Genomic DNA, 19,559 nt, shown 5'->3' on the forward strand with positions numbered 1-19,559 from the left:
TCCTGTGGTCATATGAGGAATCTACATCAATATATTGTCTACAATAACAGCTGAAGAATGGTCATATGAGGAATCTACATCAATGTATTGTGTACAATAACAGCTGAAGAATGGTCATATGAGGAATCTACATCAATGTATTGTCTACAATAACAGCTGAAGAATGGTCATATGAGGAATCTACATCAACGTATTGTCTACAATAACAGCTGAAGAATGGTCATATGAGGAATCTACATCAATGTATTGTCTACAATAACAGCTGAAGAATGGTCATATGAGGAATCTACATCAATGTATTGTCTACAATAACAGCTGAAGAAGACTGACTGATTCAGCCCTAATATACATGGTAAATTATTTGACCCTTGAGTGAAATGTTGAATGTGAACCCTGTCTCCGAATCAAAAGACTCAAATTGGCATTCTGTATTTTGGGCTGCTGTTTGGTATTCAGTTTAGTAGAGCAATCTTTTCATCACATTCCACATCACCTAAGATCTCACATGATGTACTCTTACAATGTGACTTTTGGTCTAGAATTCCACCTAATAACAACATAGAAATGAGGTAATCTGTCTCTAAACCTGGAACAGCTGCTAAGCATACTTTTTAAAAATACTTAAACAAACATCTGAGAACACACAAGAAATGTGTTGCTTACAACACTTCCACCTTGTTGCCAAAAGTTTCTGTGCAGGCAGTATACTTGCCCTGTATTTAAATATTTAAAAAATTGTCTATACTAGGCATATAATATCTTATACATAATGTTATGTTTTACAATAAATCACAAAACAATCTTACATATTTAGTGCAAACTCAATGAAGTGTGGTGAGGTATCTTGACTATTCTTGCTTTCCGAATTGTCCATGGTTTGTGTGTTGCTTAGCTCTGAACTTGTCAGTCTTCTTTCCTCCTCTGATTCACTACCACTGTGGTTGTTGAGGTGGGCTTCATATTCTGACTCAACAGGAAATGGCCGCCTTTCCCAAACTGTATCAGCTGATGATGTATGTTTTGAGTTCAGGTTTGACTCGTATATCCCTGAGTCATGTGCAACATTATCCACGGCTGGACACAGCAGGGGGCTTGTGGTGGAATCACTGTAAGTATGGCAATGATTAACACCTGTATTGCCATGATGACCCTGAGTGGAAGATTTTTGTAAAAGTGCAGCTCCTTGTTGATTGATGTCAGTCTGATCCTGTAAGTCTGTCATTATGTGACAGGCAGGGAGATGAGACAAACTACAGTTCACATTGTGCTGAGGTAGGGGTTCAGTATCACTACTATTCCTGTCATGGTGGGCAGCATTACAGGTAATGTGTGTTGTAACGTCACCGGGTGGATCTTCATCATCACCACTATGACAATATGAAATGTCAGTGAGAAGGGTACTGTTCCCTTCAATCATCTGTAGAGGAAAAAGATCCATCATATAAGTTATAACTTTTCAGTTTGTGATGGAAGAGATTACAGGCTGCAATTAAAAAGGTCCATTGTAATTGTTACGATAGACAAGTCTTCTACATTGCAAGACATATCCCAACACTATTGTACAGTTAATTGGGATAGACAATATAGTCCAACACTATTGTACAGTTAATTGGGATAGACAATATATTCCAATACTATTGTACAGTTAATTGGGATAGACAATATAGTCCTATTGTACAGTTAATTGGAATAGACAATATAGTCCAACACTATTGTACAGTTAATTGGGATAGACAATATAGTCCAATACTATTGTACAGTTAATTGGGATAGACAATATAGTCCTATTGTACAGTTAATTGGAATAGACAATATAGTCCAACACTATTGTACAGTTAATTGGGATAGACAATATAGTCCAACACTATTGTACAGTTAATTGGGATAGACAATATAGTCCAGTTAATTGGAATAGACAATATAGTCCAACACTATTGTACAGTTAATTGGGATAGACAATATAGTCCAGTTAATTGGGATAGACAATATAGTCCTATTGTACAGTTAATTGGGATAGACAATATAGTCCAACACTATTGTCCAGTTAATTGGGATAGACAATATAGTCCAGTTAATTGGGATAGACAATATAGTCCTATTGTACAGTTAATTGGGATAGACAATATAGTCCAACACTATTGTACAGTTAATTGGGATAGACAATATAGTCCAGTTAATTGGGATAGACAATATAGTCCTATTGTACAGTTAATTGGGATAGACAATATAGTCCAACACTATTGTACAGTTAATTGGGATAGACAATATAGTCCAACACTATTGTACAGTTAATTGGGATAGACAATATAGTCCAGTTAATTGGGATAGACAATATAGTCCTATTGTACAGTTAATTGGGATATACAATATGTGCCTATAATACAACATACATAGCAATGCCGGCTTATAACATGAAGTGATGTTTAATAATTGACTCAAATACATTTCAGGAGAAAATGTACCCGGTATATGAACTATACTGTATACAAAGTATAGTTCATTAATATAGAAGAAAGGGTCAATCATGGGATGGTGACAATTACAAGTTCTATACGAGTCTGGTATGACACAAGGACAGTCTGGTATGACACAAGGACAGTCTGGTATGACACAAGGACAGTCTGACTTATCACGCTTTCTCTGATACCACAGGGGGCAGCGAGCATGTCATTGATTAATCGATGGATCGACCGATTTATTGATTGATTTCTTATTTGTATGTAATTCTCTCTTTATTGACTAAATCTCAGACCACTAAGTTAGTGGTCTGAGACTAAATAAAGACGCCTTGTCCATTCTCTTATCTAAATTAAAACACACCTACTCTTATAATTGTGAGAGATCACTCACATTAAAGTTGTAAAATTGTTTAAAATTGTCATTTTTTTCAATATTTCAAATACTGTCCACGGATGCAAGTCAAATTGACCCTTGTAACGACGTACGGCTTCAGAGAATAATTCGATCGTAAACAAAATGTTTTGAACCTCTCGTCATTACCGCACAAATTGCCATGTCATTTAAGAGACGAGATCACGCGAGAATTTGGGACGTGACTTCACTATCATGGCTGCGATGGAGGTAAGTGTCATGAATAAACATGAGAAAGTTTCCCGGGTGAACTTTAGCCAAGTCGGAGGATACTTTGATTTAGTACATCCGCATACTTTTGTCACTTGTATTGTCTTTATTTGTGATCACTATCAAGGACAAGTTTAGGAAAATTTTCAATGGTTTTGTGATCGTGATTATGGACACGTTCAAAGTATCTACCTTCCGTAGCGTAGGCAAACGTAGAGCTATGTTTGTTATCCTTGAAAGTTGAAAGCTATAATTATTGTGCAATTGTTGTATATAGTTTCTGGTTGTATCGGCAAGTTTATTTTGTATGACATACAGAAGTGTCACATTGTCACTTTTTATTACTTTCGTGCTACTTTCTAGCTATTGATTTTCGGCCCTGAATTGAAAATAAAACCAATGGAAGTTACCGTATATCGTCAATCACCGGTAGTGAAAACAATACATTGTACATGTTGAAATTGTTGCCTCAGCCACAGAGGAATCACAAGTCACGGTGGTTGTATCTGTAACATTTATAAGTATATTTGATATTTGGAACTATATAAACTGCTCAATGTGTGACTGGCGATGGTATTTATTCAAGGGCATGCAACGAAACACAACGACATGATACATTGTACAATGATAATGCATGGCAGACCTCACCGTGCTTTTCGTTCGTGACATGCGTTCATTTTGACAATGGTACCAATCGTTATCAGGAGAAAGTGGCTCCACTCGGGAAAATTCACTGTATAAACAAGTTTTGCCTCTGAACACAACCAAATTCACTTTCAATTATCAATCTATTACAAATATTTATGGAAGGAACGTTAGCAAATGCCCAGCTCACTAAATAGTTCAACACATACCCCTCTCCGAATGCATAGACTTTGATACTTGACGTGCGATCATACAGTAAAATTTTCCATTTTAAGGCTGCAGTGCATCATCACATCCTGGTTCGAGTACACATAATCATGGATGTATAAGATAATGTCGTCAAAATCATCGCTATAAGAAAGCCATGTTGGCATGTATTTTATTTCCAGCAAAATTCCACAATATATCAAGCTGCCCTGAGTTTACTTGCATGACTACATAGACTGATTATTATTATTACACGCCACTATTATCGATATTTTATTGTATTCTGATATATTCTGATACATGTCTCGGGAAACAAGTGCCTATGGTAAACATGCACTGCACTGTGACTATGATGAACAAGTTGACAGCGGCTTTCATGTGTTTCATGATGTGAAAAATGTACAAATCTGTTTTGAGTTACTTTGGAGTAATTATACTGACAGTATACCGGTAATTACTCCAAGGAATGACTATACATGTATCTATTGCTGAATAATTATTCTCGTTAAAACTTTTGATTTTCACGTTAATAGAAGGATTTAATCAACATCAATAGATTGATCAACTGGTGAATGCTGAAATAAATAAATTACAATGCTGTAATAAACCAAGTGACCGTTTGAACGAGACTTCAGAGTTGACATCAGTGCGTAATATTGTATCAGTAGTTTCCAGAATTTCAGGTTTCACGTTATATTCCAATGTGATTTAGGTTAATCATGCCTGGATTTTGAGCACGTACTCTCCACCACAGACAAATTTCTTCCTTGTTTGTGGTTGTACAGTCAACTTGAAATAGCTTGACGTCACAACGATTTGCTCATCGTCTGTTCGTTAACAAAATGTCACATGTTATGCCGTACGTACTACAGCGCATTTTTGTTTATCTTGTGTACATGATGATGTCTATAATTTGGTATCAGGTGTTCTTCAAAGCTATGTCGGATGTTATAAAACCAAGAAATTACAGGTACAAGTAATTTAGTATTGAAGTAATGTTTTCAAGATTTATAATCGATGTCACAAGAAATTGGTTGATGTGGAGGTTTGTCAAGCACCACAAATTTATAAGTATATAAATCATAAAATATATTATATTTTTGCTACTGTTGGCGCTGGGAAGTGTATTTCATCCACTTCATGTGTGTTTCGTTTAGAAATTTCGCTACTTCTACGTTCTATAACTTCAACTGACTGGAATATATCCATAACAAATGGGTCATCACAGCAAGTTTATGAAAATGGCCTTTATACAACAGACTCTCAATGTTTTGTCTTGGTAAATTGGCGAAATTTGGAATACTTGTGACTGTCAGCTACAGTAAACTATCATAGTTGAGAGACTGTATGACTGCTTCGTCAACGCCAAACATTGCATTACTACGGTTAATGCCATATTTTAATAAAATCTGTCAATACAGTTGACATGGCACTACACCAGTTACAAATGCATTCTTGCGCAGAAATGAAATTGTGAACGTAAGAACGAACATCTCTGTTGCAGTCGCTGTTTCTGGCAAGGTGATTGATATCACTTGAAACTGTACTCCTTGGAATCAAATATAATCACAAGATGAAATTTCAAAAACTTCCTCAAAGAATTTAACATGATTCATTGGTTTTAAAACTTTAAAAAAGCATCTGCAAATACCTTAAAATGATCTTTTTTCAGTCAGTTCACTTCGGATTTACCTCGAGAGTTTTCGGGTATTTCCGGTCACACCTAGACCACAGGATTTTATGACGTCATAAGGCGACATGGTTAGCACGTAGCCTATGACGAGCGTAGTCAACAGGTGAATAAAACTCAACAGCATTGTGAAAAAATACATTGCTAGTGGTTGTAATAGACATCAGTAAACAAAAACTACAGTGTACATGTCTTATTAACCAACATTTACTGATATTTACTCACACTTACTGACTAATTGTCAGTGTCTGTGGGTATAAATGTCAAAATATTATGTCCCCATATTATGGCAAAAAAAATCAAAATGGCTAGACTAGATATACATAAACACTTGTAATGTCGAGTGTTTCACATTCAATGACTTTTATTTATCTGATTTTTTATCATTTGCTTAGAAGAAGCATTACAATGCCGTTAGATAGAAGTTCTAATAGCAACTGAAATACCCAAAGTGTAAAAATAAAGAAAGTAATTCTTAATTATTTGGAAAACATTTGACGATTACACGGTAAAACAAGACTGGCCACGCTATCACTAGCGAAAGCCTTCAAACTAGTTTCATGGGGACCGGACATTGAAGGAAGCGCGAAGCGAAGCCTTGTATGAGGTCACTGTGATATCTCATGATGCAACAACACGATGTTTATGTAGAGTAGAACTAAATGTTTTCTAAACTTCAGTGGAAAGAAATTTTGTCGATCAGACACTGACTATTTTTAAATTCTTAAAACATCTGAGAAAACTGAAGAGTGGAAGCAAAATGTGACACTGACAGACAAGCTAGACATACGTTACATGCACGTACAGGAGGTGAGGCACACCATGTGGTGCAAACTGGACAATGATCGTGCGTGTCACGAATATGGCATCAGATGTAATACATGTAGCTAACCAAATGTTCTTGGACTGCAGTCTTTCTTGTAACAAGTATTGGAAATTGTCAGAAACCTGAGGATTTTATGACTGAATATGTTTCGATCAAGAATTCCAATACTTTCAGTTAAATTTTCTGATGGCTGGGAAGCAAGACATTTTTGATACATTTAGTGCGACATTTGATTCTGATGATAAGCGACGTTGATTACGGGTGCAGTGATATAATTCATAAACAAATCTAACGTTGGCAACTCTTTTATTTCTGTAATTATCCTCAAATCTCAAGGACAACTGTCTATGTTGTACACATAGATCATACATCACTGCCTAGTCTAGTTCCTTATACCTGCCGACTGTTCTCTACGATCTCTAGCTCTGTGCATGCTGTGGAGATGAACGTAACGTGAACTAACTAGACTACAAGTACAATCATGGAGGCATCAGAAAATATTTGTTTCATTCAAATTTGAAAGTTGAGAAATCGTATTAAATTCTTTCCAGAAATCGTTTCCACATGTTTTTGGCACTATCCGGCAATAACCCTCGTCATGTAAATGACATCGACTGACAGCGTAGTAAAACATACCGAGATAGAGCGAAGACCAAACTAGACTCGGTATTCACCCCACCACGACGTATGCATTGTAGCGTTTGTTTTGAAATAGCTGGGGTGGTACTCGTACACATCGGGATAACTCGGAGAAGCACATGTTTGTGATTTTATTGGCTGTTTTCTGAGATGAGACATTGGGTTTGGAAATACAAGTTTAACCAATCCAGGGTTCGTACACTTAAAGCAAAACAAAATTCCAGGACTTTCCAGGGGTTTTTCGTCAGTTTTCCAGGGGTATTCATATTGATTTTGGCCATTTTCCAGGGGTGTTGACACTAAAGTAATGACTAATTAAAAAAAAATTTGCAGTGCTACTCCATTTGAAAAAAAAAAATTGATGCAGGACTGACAGTAGAAAGAAAAAATTGCTGTCACTCTGACTGGAAAAAAAATTGCTCCCGTACCTACTTCCTCCATACCCCCCCCCCCCGAAATCAAATGGTTCTCCCCTAAGTAGCCGTTTCGTCAAGCTGGTACACTGATCGTGTAAGATTGAGTCGCAGCATTCGTCAGTCTAATTCAGACATATACAGAAAAATAAATAATTTTTTTCTTCAAAATTTTGAATGAAAACGTCATTTACGTTACGAAATTTCGAGCTATGAATAACTGAATACATTCATCGCTAGCGTCTCGATGTTTATGTATGGATGCCACGAGTTGCGGAACATCGTGATTTCTCAACTCAACTTGACCACTGACGAATGTTACTGTACCGAAAACATAAAACAGTAGTTTATTCTTTTAGAACATGTAACACAAATACCCATTTATCGACGACATAAAAGTCAAAACCGTACTTCCACAACCCGGAAATTCAACTGCACTTCCCTAGGCCGTAGTATTGCCATGCCTGAGTTTCTAGTAGTAGTATGTCGGACTCGTGCGCCGAACTTGTAACAATTTCTAGTCGTGGTTGATGATGCTTTGATACTCGCTACAATGTTACGATAATCTTGTTAACAGACCTACTGTCAATGTTACCCCTGGCCGGGACTGTTTACAATATCATGTCCCTGAAATGGCGACTGGGAGATGGAGTAGCAATATGCAAGATCGAAACAAACACTGCGGTGCCCATTCAACTACGCATAGGCACGGTCTGTGGGGCAAAGTGTCTCGTGGAACGATCGTTTGACTGGGTCTAATCGGCGTGAATTTTGATTCACCACCGTGGCGAAAGACTTTGAAAATATTTTCGACATTTTACATTTATGAGATTCAGAATCATATGAATGGGTGGCTCGAGCACTGACATGACGATCGTCAATATTAATTGATCGATTGGTCATGATCATTTTCCAGGGTTTTCCAGGGGTAGGGCACATTTTCCAGGGTTTTCCAGGGTTTTCCAGGGAGGGTTTGAAATTCCAGGGTTTTCCAGGGTTTTCCAGGACCGTACGAACCCTGCCAATCATAAAACAGCCATAACATACTTTCGAAGAATTAGAAAATGGAAGGAAAATAACGGCAACATCAATGAAATTTCTACCAAACTCGAGATCGCACATAGCTAGCTACCTAGTGTACAGTAAGTATGGAAGTGTAAAGCTTAGTCCGTGCTGGTCCGTGCGATACTTGTTAATTTTGAAGTTTTCCCGATTATGGAGTCCAAACACGAGACCTACATGTAATCTGTAAAAAAAAAATTGTCATCTATGTAACGATTTTGGTGTTTTCAAATTTACGTAACGATCGACCAAATGCCAACGCTAGTGTACGTGTGCAACTGTAATCTAGTACCTTGTACAAATGGTACAAGTAAGTTAGTTCTAGATACAAGTAAGTTAGACCTAGCTGTTCAAGAATGTCTGAGTTACGGCTTTGGACATGAAAACTGCGCCAACAAAATGGCTGCCAGGCAGCCATATTGGATCGTATTACAACAACAATGAATATGCACATGTATGTCATAGAACACTGTCCTAATACCAACTTTGAATGAGATCTGTTCAAGCATGTCTGAGTTATGGCTTTGGACATGGAAAATTCACAAACAAAATGGCTGCCAGGCAGCCATATTGGATCGTATCACGACGAAAATGGATATGCACATGTATGTCATAGAACACTGTCCTAATACCAATTTTGAATGAGATCTGTTCAAGCATGTCTGAGTTATGGCTTTAGACAGGGAAAATTTGCAAACAAAATGGCTGCTAGGCGGCCATATTGGATCATATCATGAAACAAATTGACGTGCATATGTATGCTATTGTATGTTGCTCAGTACCAAGTTTGAAAAAAATCAGTCCAGGCATCTCCAAGAAATGGCTGCGAACGGACGGATGGACGCACGGACAGACGGAACCCAATCCATAAGTCCCCGTCCCGGACTTCGTCCGGCGGGGACTAATAAACTCATGCACTAATGTTCTACAAATCCCTCCCGCCCAAAGCAAAATGTGAGTGTGTTTATACTGCTATTAGTACTAGAACAGACCACAGACACAACTCTCCACATAACAGCACCATTTTGGTTTTGCAATTTTGGTTTCTTTATATCTGAATAGCTTTCATCAAGTTCTTGTCTTTCCTGACATGACAGTAAAGCTGGGGCTGGCGAAATATTATCATAGTAGTCCTTCCAAAAACAAGACGAGTTTTTAAACTTTTAGGGAAAATTTTTACATGAAGACACCTAGTTTACATGCATAAATTAACAAACAAAAGACTGAAAGAAATGTACACATTGTTCATTGTCTAGGTTTCGATCTAATGAATATGCACCAAGATTTAGGACCTAGTCTGCTCTAAATGCGTTCACACATACAAATCTGGTCCGGACTTAGTCCACCTGTTTCATCCGGACTTAAAAAAAATACTGCCAATGGCGTTGTAGCACAACTGTACAGTTTTTAAAAAATGTTTATCCTTATGCTAGTCCATGCTAACAATAGGTGTTCATTTGCTGAATCCAGTTGCCTATCCAACCATGTTGCTATCTTTGTGATACATGCGATCATTTGGCTGTTGCTATGGGCGTGGTCATGTTGCGAGATATATTTGCATACATTTGTGAATGTTTTTGTTCACTTGTGTATGAATTCCTGACATTATCTTTGCAATATACATGATTATTTGACTGTTGCTATGGGTTTGGTCTTGTTGCTAGGCAAATTTACATACATTTTTGAATGTTTATTCAATTGTCTATTCATCCCTGTTATCTTGGCAATATATGTGATCATTTGGCTGTTGCTATGGGCGTGGTCTTGTTGCTAGGCAAATTTACATACATTTTTTGAATGTTTATTCAATTGTCTATTAATCCCTGTTATCTTTGTGAAATACATGACCGTTTGGCTGTTGTTATGGGCGTGGTCTTGTTGCTAGGGATATTTGCATACATTTTTTGAATGTTTACTCACTTGCCTACCAGATGTTGTTATTTGACCAAAATATACTGCCATTCGGTTGTTGCCAAGGCCGTGGTCATGTTTGCTAGGGCCAATTGCGTCAAAATATTTTGAAGAAAATCTGCAGAATAACACTTCTAGAAACATCTCACCAAGTTTCAGTCTCATTGACCAAGTACTTTTTGAGATATAAATTTTTGACCAAAATTCACATTTTTACACCTAATTTGCATATTACTGATGAGATCATTATATGCTTACTAGTTCTTTATCTATACACCCACAGATGCATCTCTTTCAAATTTCAGCCTGTTCTGCTGAGTAGTTGTAGAATTATAGGTTTTTGACCAAAAAGACACATTTTTAGCCCTAATTTGCATATTACTAAGAGAATCATCATGTCATGAACAAATCTTAATTTACTCACATCTAAGAATGTCCCCATCAAATTTCATGCCAATCTGCCCAGTACTTTTGGAGTTTAAATTTTTATTGACCGAAAACCCATATCTCTGATGCAATCATTTTCATTTGAACAATTTCCGAACTAGACACCAGAAGTAACATGACCACCAAATATTAAAGCAATCGGCCCAGCAGTTTTTGACTTTAAGTTGTTTACACACACACACACACACACACACACACACACACACACACACACACATCCACATCCACAGACAGACAGACAGACAGACAGACACTTTGCCATGAACCTTTAGTTCAGTTGTGCTAAAAGTCGGACTTAGACCAATTTAATGTGCTCACACAGTACATTTGGTCCGGACTATAAGTTTGAGGGGCCTTAGTTTGGACTTTTTCTGCTAGTGTGAAGCCCCTAATTATTAGTAGCAAAACAAAACACAGACTTCTATAACTACACAAAAGAAACAGTTCACACCATATACACAGAATAACAAAAGATACTCATAGAAGTACAAAGCAGATTACAATACAAACACTATGAAGTATCTAAATCCTAACAACATAAACATTCTAACCATGTGTGTTAATATACATATCCTAGAGGTCATGGGTTATTGAATAGATTTGAAGTTTCTACCGAAACTAATTTCTGTGAGACATGATACTTACCTGTTGGCAAAATACTGATGGGTAACCCGCATTAATTCCTCCAATCCATGCCAAGAAATTTTTGGCCCCGCCCCCTCCACCATACCTGGCTCCATATTTGGTTAGCTTAGTCTCCCGCCTAAGTGGCAGTTAGCACATGCGTACTTGTGTCTTTTATCGCTCCAAGAGGACAAAAATTTCACAAGGAGACTGGGGGGAAGGTGGGAGGGAGCTCAACAGGTAAGTATCATGTCTCACAGAAATTAGATTCGGTAGAAACTTCAATTCTGTTCGACTATGATACTTACCTGTTGGCAAAATACTGATGGGTAAAAACCCGAATGTGTCAGACTGAAAGGAGGTGGGAGTCTACCACCATATCCTATCTAGTTGAAAATCTTTGATTTACAACTACCGACTGCCCGACACTTAAGGGACCTAATGACTGAAGCTTGCTAGCTTCCTGTGTCATATCCCTGATATAAAAACTTATAAAGGAGTTTGGGGAGCGCCAGGTTCCTGCCTGTAGAATCTGTGCTACCGGTACCCCTGAGAACAAAGCCCATGATGCCGAGAGAGCCCTGACTTCGTGTGCAGTGACTCTCTCTAACTTACAAGCAGAGCTGGAACTTACTTTGTAAGTCCACTTCACAGTTTCTACCAGCCATTTGGATATAATGGCTGGAGAAATGTCAGAGGATGACGGAGGAATAGGCAAAAAAAGTCTAGTCCTACTACCTCGAAAAAGTTTGATACGTTTAAGGTACCAAAGTAAGGACCTTTTGGGGCAAAGAAGACGCTCTGAGCGGTCTGAGCCCACAAAGGAATCAATACCTTTAATGATGATCGGCTGAGCCAAGGATCCTAGAACTTGATTCTTGGCCAGAAACCTAGGGTCAGTGCGCAAGATCACCTGATCCCCTCTCCACTGAATAAAACCCGAACGAGTATCCAATGCATGGATCTCACTCCTACGCCGGCCTGATGCAAGGGCTAGGAGAAAAACCGTTTTAAAGGTAAGGGCTTTAAGCGAGATGGAATGAAGTGGTTCAAAGGGGGGGTTCTCTCAGTGCTCTAAGAACCAAGGATAAACTCCACTGAGGTAGTGGCGTTTGTTTAGGAGGGCGTTGAATAAGAAAATGTCTGATCATGTTTGATAAGATCTTATTCTGACCAAAATCTGGTCCCCCGATGCTTCTGACCGTATTGGCTATCGCCGTGCGATACACCATAATAGTCTTAACTGCATACTTTTTCTCCTCAAACAGAAATAAGAGAAAATCTGCTATTGTCTGGGGAGATGGATCGAGAGGATCCTTCTGCCCTCCACGACACCAATCAGAGAATCTTTTCCACTTTTCTCCATAGGTATGGAGGGTGCTGTCTCTTTGTGGTCTGGCAATGACTGAGGCAGCTTGTTCAGAAAATCCCTGCGAACGGATAAACCAGTCTGCGTACCCTCAATACAATCAGTCCGATTAGCTGGCGAGCCTGAGACTGGAAAGCGAGGAGGTACGTGGGTAGTAGCTACACCAGGCCCGGTTACGTCAGTACAGGAGATCTCTCGACCGACTGAACGAGTTGGACCAGCGTTCGACTCGGAAATACTCGTAGCCTTATGACGACTAGAATCACAGTGCTGTGACGACTCGTCAAGTACACTCAACCCTTCCCCCAGGGGAGAGGGAGAAGTGACCGCTACTCGAGGAACGTTACTAGGGGGTGATAGCTGTATAGTGTCTACGGTCGTCGAGCCCTCTCCGAGAGAGGACCGCATACCACTAGCACTACTACCCAGTTCGTCCTGAAAAGGACGGTTTAAAACAACAGAACTAGAAGAAAGCTTACCTGACTTCGGTTCCGCTGTGACAGAAGAACTTACCGTTAAAGTCGAAGACCGTACACTCGCAGGAGTAGTGACAGAAGCACTCGGCTTAGATGACCGTTGTTTGTCTGATTGTTTACCTAGTTTACGCCAAATTTCATCGGACCAACTAGAACAAACTTCACAGGGTTTGGAGTGCGAACACGTTCGACAAGACAGACAAACGGAATGACAATCCTGCTTAGGCATGTCATGACCACACACACCTCTCTTCTTAGGTTTAGTCATGACGAAACGAATGACTGAAAAAACAACAACACGGTAAGGCAATGAGGTCCGTATATAAGGGACGTCTGCACGGAGAAGAAAAACACACAACAAATCTCAATCGCAAAGAGAGAGACAATAAATCGACACTTAGCTGTAATCCTAGGATCTTTAGGGTAACCAAAGAGCCAACCAAGTGGAAAAACCAGTGTGTATAATGGAATTGGAGGGAGGTACTTGAAGACAAAAACAATATCCGTCTACACACTTGTACGCCATGCGATAAAAGACACAAGTACGCATGCGCTAACTGCCACTTAGGCGGGAGACTAAGCTAACCAAATATGGAGCCAGGTATGGTGGAGGGGGCGGGGCCAAAAATTTCTTGGCATGGATTGGAGGAATTAATGCGGGTTACCCATCAGTATTTTGCCAACAGGTAAGTATCATAGTCGAACAGAATACCATGTATGCATACATTGCCCAGCCCACAACATGTAAATTAGCTCAGAGGAATTTTTCGACTTTTGCTAGATCAGTTCAGGCTGTCGCCCTCACTAGCGACCTTTGGTCGCCTTGACAGTGAGCAGAAAAGCCTGAGGGGTCTAGCAGCAAGACTACAAGCCACAGTGCATCGGAGTTACATCCCTTTTCTCTTTCTTACTTGTTTATGCATGATCGAGTGTTTGTCCAGTGTGATAATCTCCCAGAAGATGAGCGATAAAGCAAACTGTAAATGTAAGTGATCTCTCGCCAATTATAAGATTAGGGGTGTTTTAATTTAGATAAGAGGAGAAGAATGGACAAGGCGTCTTTATTTAGTCAATAAAGAGAGAATTACATACAGCTGAAAGAGAGAAATGTAGACAGGGAAAGAGAGAAAAAAAGTTTTCTATCACCACAAAACTCAATGAGTGAATTGATCAATATCACACACAAAATAAGTTATATTACACCACAAAAATTGATCATTCAATCAATCAATCATTCGACCAATTAATAAATCAATCAATAAATCGTTCGATCGATTAATCAAGTACATGCTCACTGCCCTCTGTGCTGATACCATATATGATCACAGGCAACATAAATGATATCTAAGTGAACACACTTTCAAGTTTATTGGCAAATTACTATTTCAGCCTAAAGATTGATAATCTGGTTAGTTTGCAAAATAGTTTTTAAAGTGTAAATATTTGACCAAGGTCACATTTTTGTACCTAATTTGTATATCACTGAGGGGATCACCATCCCATGCAGAAAACTTCATCTCTCTATGAACATCTCAACTTTGAGTAACTTGGGACTTTAATTTTTTTTCCCAAAATCAATTTTCTTTTTACCTTAACATACTGATGCGATGATTTTCATTTGAACAAATTCTCAGAACAGTCCCCATCAAATAGGCAATTAGACTTGCCATTTTTGACTGTAATTACATGAACTACATGGACTTCACATACACATACACACAAATATTTTGCCATGCCTACAGCACAACTGAACCAGTTCAATTATGATAACTGGTCTAACACTTCATCTGACAAGAAACTACAGCTCTAAGTTTATTTCTGTGTCTAATGAATCAGATAGGATTTATAACCCATCAGTATCAATGCGGTTGGGTAAAGGCTGAAAATCTATATTGTGTCCTCAAGGTCTCAATATCCGTATCTATACTGTACTAACCTTAGTTGTATTAAGACTCTCTGTGACAATATCTCTGTCATCCCCTGGCCTTGATACTGCTGCTGCTGATGATGATGAGGTAGACACAGGAATGGAGGTATTGCTGTTGCCTGGCAACTGATGTTGCAGTCTGTAGGATTGAGGTAGATAGCCATTACTCTGGCAACCAACTGGACCATACCCGTTTATAAGAGTGCCATTACCACCCTGTAAAAACAAGTCATTGAGAATGACATAGTCCCGCTATGATTGGGTTTTAAGGAACTGGCAGTGTATGTTGTCATTTTCAAACCTGGTTAATGTTGTTTGGCCTCATATGGTTGTTTTTGATATCACTACTCTGTTCAAGCATGTCTGAGTTATGGCTTTGGACATGAAAACTGCGGATTGCATCACGACGAAAATGGATCTGCACATGTATGTCATAGAACACTGTGCTAATACCAACTTTGAATGAGATCTGTTCAAGCATGTCTGAGTTATGGCTTTGGACATGGAAAATTCGCAAACAAAATGGCTGCCAGGCAGCCATATTGAATCGTATCACGACAACAATGAATATACACATGTATGTCATAGAACGCTGTCCTAATACCAACTTTGAATGAGATCTGTTCACACATGTCTGAGTTATGGCTTTGGACAGGGAAAATTTGCAAACAAAATGGCAGCTAGTCGGCCATATTGGATCGTATCATGAAACAAATTGACATGCATATGTATGCCATTGTATGTTGCCTCTGTACTAAGTTTGAAAAAAATCGGTCAAGGCATCTCAAAGAAACGGCTCTGGACGGACAGACGGATGGAACACAATCCATAAGTCCCCTTCCTGGACTTCGTCCGGCGGGGACTAATAACTTATCTTTGCAATGTATGTGATCATTTGGCTGTTGCTATGGGCGTGGTCTTGTTGCTAGGCACATTTACATACCAGATGATGTTATTTTCGCGAAATATACTGGCATTTGGTTGTTACTAAGGGCATTGTCATGGTTGCTAGGGCCAATTGTGTCAAAATGTTTTGAACAAAATAACTTGTAGGATTTCAGTCTATTTTTGAGATATAAGTTTTTGTTAAAAATTCACATTTTTATACCTACTTTGCCTATTGGATAAATTCCAACAGGAATATGCAAATTGGGGTTACAAATGTGTCTTTTTGGTCAAAAATCTTAATATATAAACAGGTGCATACTTACTCTGGGAAGTACTGCAAATTTGACTGAATTTCTTAGTCTAACGATCAACTTGTAGAATTCTAGTTTACTCACCTTAGTGTCCAAGTTAGTTGGTTCTGGTAAGTGGGTTAACATTGGTGTGAAACTTTCTAATTCCACTTCTGTCTGTGCATTCCCATAATTTTGCACATGTCTGTTGCCATGACAACTAGGAATATGGCTATTACAAACAGGCACTGGGACATTGCAGGTCTGAGGCTTACAAAGAGGAAATAATCCTTTCCTGAAAAATAGATCAACCATGGATTGCTACTTTCCTTCTCTGTACAAGCAAGACAAATCCCTTCCCCCCTCCTTTCATATTTTATTTCTGTGTGAGTGAGAAATAGATGAAATAGGTTTATTTATATCACAGTGTTTACCAAAAAGACCAACGACAAGGTGAAATATAGAGATACTAGCAGAGAGATCATATCTGATGAGACAGGGACAGATACATATAAAGCGCTACATGGAAAGACCCCACATTACATTTCCGACTTCATTCAGCAAAGTAACCCAGGCAGATCACTCCGTTCAAGCAGCAAACAACTACTCCACATACCCAAGACCAGACTCAAATCATATGGAGACCGGTCATTCTCACACTCATCTCCCACATTATGGAATCATCTCCCCCTTGACATTCGCACCGCACCTACTGTTGATATCTTCAAAGCCAACTCAAAACTTATCTATTCCAAAGAGCATTCATGTGAACTGGGAGCGCCATTGGGCATCTTTTGATGGATATCAGGCGCTTTATAAATTTGTGTTTATTATTTACATGTACTTGAATCAAATATGTATGTTGTACTAACTTCAGAAGACATTATTCCCGACTGCTGTGCTGTATGCCGAAGTTCTTGCACAAATTTGAATGGTGTCTCTAGATTCAATATTTTAAATACTTTATTGACCAATTTGCTATTTCCCTTCGATATGAAAACCAAAAGTCAGGCAGGGTATAACAAGTCTTCATAGAAGACATAGCCTAAATGTGATTGAATGGAGATTGGCAATCGGACATAGCTCTCAATGTGACTGAATGGAGCTTGGCAATCAGACATAGCCCTCAATGTGATTGAATGGAGATTGGCAATCGGACATAGCCCTCAATGTGCAGTCGGATCGCTAGCCTGCGGAAATGGCCGGCAAGATCAAACGAATTAATTTGAAATTAACCGCCACAGTGAACGCTCACTCACGCTAAACTCAAAGATTTCAAAAGAGCATTTTCGATATTTCTAAGAGAGATACCAGCTCGAAACTTTCACAATATATTTACAATAGTACCGTCTTCATGAAACAGAACAAAATACAGCTATACTATGTGAAGTGGAAGTATGCGCAAACATTTGTCCCATGATATATTACTGTGTAAAGGATTGAAGAAAAACATGCACAACACTGACTAAGTGTGAGTTTCTCATTTACCCCTCCTGATTCCTATACAGATTGTTGATAAAACTGTTGAAATTGTATAATATAAAAAAGGGAAACTACAACTCGACCATGGACAAATGATATTGACTGTAGATGTAGTATCAGCTGTAAGAAAAGTGTGCAGTAGAATAGAATCCTTAGTAAATGACCAGAGATGACCCCAATGTGGCTGTTACGTAACACCCACCACCACTGAAAACTCATTGATACAGTGTGACCTCTCTGCACTGCTACCTAAAAAGGTTGGACTTGGCCCTCACGCAAACTTAAATGGATTGACATTCATAGGTAATGTAGTTGAAGTGTTCCTCTAACTATATGGGTAGTTTGAAATAGTGGAGTACATGGAAACACTAAAAAGTAATACATTGTTTGGAGATCATGGTGGTGTAACCATACAGGATTTTTTGAATCGACAAGAACCCAGTTACTTTATAGTAATATCACACAAAAAACACATCAATGGAACCCTCTGAATGTCCTTGACAATCTCGTGAAAAAATTACGTTTCTGTAAATTCACCGTGAAATGTTATTAGAGTTTGAAAAAAACACTGACTTGTATGCAAATGAGGCATTCAAAACCAAACGACTGCTTATCTTTGTTTGCTTTGTATGACTCCCTACTGTGCTGACTGCAGGCTAACTATCTGACTGTGTGATTGAATGGAGATTGGCAATCGGACATATAGCCCTCAATGTGACTGAATGGAGATTGGCAATCAGACATAGCCCTCAATGTGACTGAATGGAGATTGGCAATCGGACATAGCCCTCAATGTGACTGAATGGAGATTGGCAATCGGACATAGCCCTCAATGTGATTGAATGGAGATTGGCAATCGGACATAGCCCTCAATGTGACTGAATGGAGATTGGCAATCAGACATATAGCCCTCAATGTGACTGAATGGAGATTGGCAATCGGACATAGCTCTCAATGTGACTGAATGGAGCTTGGCAATCAGACATAGCCCTCAATGTGACTGAATGGAGATTGGCAATCGGACATAGCTCTGAATGTGATTGAATGGAGATTGGCAATCGGACACAGCCCTCAATGTGACTGAATGGAGATTGGCAATCGGACATAGCTCTCAATGTGACTGAATGGAGATTGGCAATCGGACATAGCCCTCAATGTGACTGAATGGAGATTGGCAATCGGACATATAGCCCTCAATGTGACTGAATGGAGATTGGCAATCGGACATAGCCCTGATCAATGTGACTGAATGGAGATTGGCAATCAGACATAGCCCTCAATGTGACTGAATGGAGATTGGCAATCAGACATAGCCCTCAATGTGACTGAATGGAGATTGGCAATCGCACATAGCCCTCAATGTGACTGAATGGAGATTGGCAATCAGACATATAGCCCTCAATGTGATTGAATGGAGATTGGCAATCGGACATAGCCTTCAATGTGACTGAATGGAGATTGGCAATCAGACATAGCCCTCAATGTGACTGAATGGAGATTGGCAATCGGACATAGCCCTCAATGTGACTGAATGGAGATTGGCAATCGGACATATAGCCCTCAATGTGACTGAATGGAGATT

General features: G+C 39.0%; 1 protein-coding gene across 1 annotated transcript in view; it reads right to left on the reverse strand.

The window, feature by feature from the left end:
- Nucleotides 1-727: 727 nt before the first annotated feature.
- Nucleotides 728-19,559, reverse strand: part of LOC144447225 (protogenin-like) — a 122,809-nt gene continuing 103,977 nt past the window's right edge. Inside the window, exons 15-17 of the mRNA XM_078137127.1 lie at nt 16,601-16,790; nt 15,327-15,533; nt 728-1,417 (exon numbers count right to left, since the gene is read on the reverse strand). Of these exons, the coding sequence (XP_077993253.1) occupies nt 803-1,417; nt 15,327-15,533; nt 16,601-16,790 (1,012 nt within the window). The 3' untranslated portion in view covers nt 728-802. The remainder of the gene's footprint in view (nt 1,418-15,326; nt 15,534-16,600; nt 16,791-19,559) is intronic.

This window comes from Glandiceps talaboti, chromosome 16 (assembly GCF_964340395.1).
Source record: "Glandiceps talaboti chromosome 16, keGlaTala1.1, whole genome shotgun sequence".
Lineage (NCBI taxonomy): Eukaryota > Metazoa > Hemichordata > Enteropneusta > Spengelidae > Glandiceps > Glandiceps talaboti.